This window comes from Austrofundulus limnaeus, unplaced genomic scaffold (genome assembly GCF_001266775.1).
Source record: "Austrofundulus limnaeus strain Quisiro unplaced genomic scaffold, Austrofundulus_limnaeus-1.0 Scaffold245, whole genome shotgun sequence".
Lineage (NCBI taxonomy): Eukaryota > Metazoa > Chordata > Actinopteri > Cyprinodontiformes > Rivulidae > Austrofundulus > Austrofundulus limnaeus.
Window position 1 is genome coordinate 63,006 of NW_013952647.1, and position 4,820 is coordinate 67,825.

The 4,820-nt window shown below is 35.6% G+C and overlaps 1 protein-coding gene across 1 annotated transcript in view; it reads left to right on the forward strand.

The window, feature by feature from the left end:
* The window catches only part of plcxd1.1 (phosphatidylinositol-specific phospholipase C, X domain containing 1, tandem duplicate 1), a 21,363-nt gene that overhangs the window by 7,042 nt on the left and 9,501 nt on the right, over window positions 1-4,820 (forward strand). Inside the window, exon 5 of the mRNA XM_014020228.1 lies at window positions 3,940-4,095. Within this exon, the coding sequence (XP_013875682.1) occupies window positions 3,940-4,095 (156 nt within the window). The remainder of the gene's footprint in view (window positions 1-3,939; window positions 4,096-4,820) is intronic.

Below are 4,820 nucleotides of genomic sequence, written 5' to 3' on the forward strand. Positions count from 1 at the left end.
GCACTTAACAGCATATACAATATTGCTCTGTTTGTGCCGGGGCACCGGATCTTTGGGGTGAACCAGCCTTTGCCGTAATGTGTTTTAGGGTTTGAAAGCCACTGGGACATCATGTTTAGAAAATAAATGTCTCATTTTCTCAAGAAGTCTCTTGGAGGAGAGACGAAATGTTTCATTAAAGAAGAACCCGTCCAGAAGACCTATACAATTTTTTTATTTTTGATTTTTTTACCTGGATTACTGAGATGCATCAGGACGTTTGTTAGACTGTGGCTAGAAAGGACAACGTTATTTAGCCTACTTTATGCCCACTTCATTTATTTGTATATGGGCTGTTTCTTTACCTGTGAATATAAAGGTTATTTGTTCTGTAACTGCTTGGGACACTTGAGTGTTTCTCACGTGTGATGGGTCAAATGCAGAGCACAGATTTCATCATTGCATGCGAACAGCCATTGATGACAAATAAAGTACATTTATATAATAGGCTCACTTCATGAATGATGAACTGAAACAGCAAAACTCCATAATGTAACGTTCAGGTAAAAAAATAAACATACTGCAGTTTTTAATCTGATTTTCAGGTACAGTTCAGGTTAAAGACTAACTTTCACCATTTTACCTTGATAATAAGCTGGTTTTCGATTGTTTTATTAATCCAATCATTTTAGTAAAATGCTCTTCAGTTGACTGGAAAATGCATAGTTTGTTGTAGATTTTTTAAAAATCTTCTGGGGGAGCATGCCCCCAGACCGCCCCAGAATTGGTTCACTCCACAGCAGTTTGTGAATATTAATGCGTCTCATTGATGTTGGCAGGTTTCATGTAGGCTTCTGACATTCTGTTTTTAATTTAATATTTAATATAATATTATTATTTATATGTGAACATACAGTATGTAAACAAGTAGTGAGATTTAGAAAATTGCATCAACAAATATCCTCCCTAGGGTCTTAGCTCTGCTGGGGGCTAAGCACCCCTAAATGTCAGATCCTAGAATTGCCCCTGGCTTCTTCTCAATTAAGTTTGCATCTACAGTATCATGTTTGTGAAAATTTGAAACCGACAAGGTAGACAAAACCACAAAAGGCTTGAGGGTAAAGGAAAAACTAATTTTAATGACAGAAATCAAAATGCTGACGTGGCAGCCAAAATACTTACAAAAATGAGAGACACCCTGAGGAACACAAAGTAACAAACAAGAAGAGAGCTGAAGRGTGTGTAAGGCACAGAGGAGGGAATGAATGAAGTACACAGAATATAAAGTTAACACTAGCAAACATAATGATGAACACCTGGGGACAGACAATGAGAATCAGGGGAGAGTGGGCAGGGCTTGAGCAGGAAGGAAGACTGACCTGATGACAGGAAAACCACAAAAATCTAAAACACAGATAAAAAAACTGAACCAGGAAGAGAAGAAGGATAAAAATAAGCTCAGTGAACTACTAAAATGTAACAGAAGACAAATATGACACAGCATGAGTAATATTTATAATAACAATAGTAATAATAGTAACAATACTACTACTACTACTAATAATAATAATATTATAATAAACAGTAATGTCACGCTTATTATTTTCTTTCCTCTGGCAGTTTTAGAAAAATAATTCAAAGAACACCAAAAAGTGTGGTTTGATAGGAATAGTGTGCTCTAACTTTTGGTAACAGTGAATCATACAGTTTAGAGGAAATTTGCAAWGAATTAAAAAAATAAATAAAACTACTTTATACCTCTTTGGAGCTTCTTACCTCAAACATACTGCCCAGTAGAAACATCAGTCAACGTTTAAACTGGTCACAGAAAGTTGTTCTACTCATGACTGAACTGGTGTTTTGAAGTATTTTACTGTTTTAACACAGTAAAATTTTACCATAGAATGTTTCATATATGATGTGTTTTAGTTGTTTTATACTTTCTATTATGTATTGTACAAAAGTAAGTCCTAATACTTTTGGAATTTAAGGAAAAAAAGTTGATGGATGACTTCTCAGGAACAAAAAAACATTATGAGGTCAGTTTAAAAGTTTTAAACAAAACATACAGTTGTATCACTTCACATGAACAAGTTTTCTTTTAAACATTTCATTCTATTAATTTACAAATTGTGTTTATTGTTAATAGGAAGTTTCAAAAGTAATGTAAAAATGTGTCAAACCTTCGACATAAACTTTGTATAATGTAAAATACTGAATTATTTTGTCTAATAAAGAGCCTGTCACATGTATAGTATATCCTACAAATACAAAAAGAGGAAGAAAGCATCTTAATATTGAATAAATCTGACAAAAAAAACCAACATTTTATTCATTTTGTGTCATAACGGGCATATTTTATGTTGAACTTGGTGAGGCAAAAGTGAAACAGGAAGTGACATCACAAGGCAACTTCCTGGTCTTTGTTTATAGAAACTATATTATTTGAACTCTTTTTATCTCTCTCCTATAGTGATTCAAAATCATCTAAAGAAACATCAGATTTTTTGTTAGTGTCTGTGTTGTAAACAGAACATGCAGGCGTTCCTCTTCCTGTTGCTGTACGTGCAAATATGGCAGCAACAGGTCATATCAGTGGAATGATTTATTTTTGCAACGTTATTATCTTCCCAAAAATGCATTCATATTCATCAAAGACTAATGAAAAATGTTGCCTACAGCCCTTCAAATATTTTTGACACATTCACACAGTAATGCTGAAATGCATCCAGAAAACTTTAAATAAGATTAAAAATGTTGGTACCTCACACATCAGTGTCAAAAACTACTGATGATTAAAAACTGTAAATAGAAAGGATCTTGTTCTTTTTGTGATTTAGATATTATCTTACCAGAAAACCGAACAAAAAAAAACACTTAAAAATAGATAAAATAACACGAATCAGCTCAAAACCATCGAAGAGTCATAAGTTTTATACACTAACAATATTTTTTATTTGTTTCTCTGTGTTTATTCCGTACTGTTCTGTGGACTTAAGAGTTTAATAAAGTTTTGATAACTAATGTTTTAAAATTATAAAATTATGATACCAGTGAGGCAGACGTTCATTCCCTGAACCAGAYTTTTCAATTTGTCATGCATTTCCTGTGGAAAAAGACTAAATATACATTGCTTAATGTTTCTTTTATTGCTTTTTTATGCAGAGTTGTTTCTTATTTTTCTCCCCACCGTAGGTCAAGGCAGTACCACATGAAAACAGCTCAGTTCACAAACCCAACAACCCAGTAAAACCCAGTTAAACCCAATTAAATCAGGAAGATGAATGCCTCCTGCACCCACAGGATCYGTTGTGAAATAACAATTTAAACTTTTAAACAATTAAAACTGAAGCAGTGATGCGTGCGTATGTGTCCACCCCTTTGCCTTACATCCATTACCTTCAGAATAACCCATGGTGATCTCAGATAATAAGATGGGGAATGAGGCTGTTTTCTGTGTCCTGTTCCTGTACAAGCTGCTGACTGATAATTTATCTTCTAAATTTAGTCTCATAAAATGATTTTTAAACCTAACAGCTCCACAGCAGGTTCAACAGAATGTGTCCACAGGACAGAGTTATTTCCACTCTGCTGGAGCTGTCTGCAGTTCTGATCACTGCCAACGGGCCAAATAATAATAATCTGACCTGTACCGCGTCATCACTGCAGAAAACTAACAAAACTGAGAATGAATCAACAAAAACAGCTTCAGTTCCATTTTAAATTTGCCAAATAGTTGGCAAACACATGGAACAAAAAAAATACACAGCAAGATAAGTAAATGAGCAATTAGCAGTGTTTATTAGGAGGAGCTACTTTGTMGGACCACTATATTTTGTTTTGCCCTTATGGACCGGCAGCGCTTGCTTCTTATATAGATTTGACATAGATGTGTGTTGGACTGCCAACAGCTGTCAGCTTTTAGTTGACACTGAACAGGATCTTGTGTTTTGTTGACAGACTGTCCTAAAGGACATAAAGGAATGGTTGGATGTCCATCCCAGAGAGGTGGTGATTCTGTCCTTCAGCCACTTCCTCGGCCTGAACCAGGAGCTCCACGTCCTGCTGCTCACAACCATCCGCAACATCTTCACCTCCAAGCTCTGCCCCAAAACGGTACAGCTCTGCCTCCTGTGCTTTGATCAGGCAGACCACCACCAGCAACAACTCAAAGGAATTTTATTACTAAGCAGGGCTGCGCTGTATATGGAATAGACAGTATAAACCAGATGAAGTTGGACTACAGTAGAAATTTATCCTCTACCGTCCTGTCATCAGTTACGTCATCACACCTGTGTCAACAGGGCTGCGAGTGCAGAYACAACTGAGCAGGAGGAGTTCAAATACAGTATAATGAAGAAATATAGTTTTAAAACACATATAGAGAGAATAAATCCTCATAACTTCCTCCCTCCCACTGTACGTCGTGCAGAGCGAAGCTTTAACAACCGTAGTTTTTTCACACCCAAGCTGTTGGAGAAAAAACTTGTTTTTATGTATTGTTACCCAAAGAGATGATTTAAAAAAAAAGATGTGGACGTTCGTTCAGTCATAAATCCATCTTACTAATGTCGATGTCAAATTTATTTGTATAGCACATTACAAAAGCTGACCAAAGTGCTTCACAGTTCAGTCAAGACATCAAAAAATAAACTAAAAATAGGTGCAAAAACAGAAACACAATATATGAAAAAGTCAGGGGTGCCCAACCTTTTTTGAACCAAGAGCTACTTTTGCAGTTGGCAGTTTGCCGAGATCTACTCGTCCAGTCTCAGTAAAAAACATATTTTTTCATCTCCCTACTCCTCACTTATTTAAAGGAAATAAAACAGAATGTAATG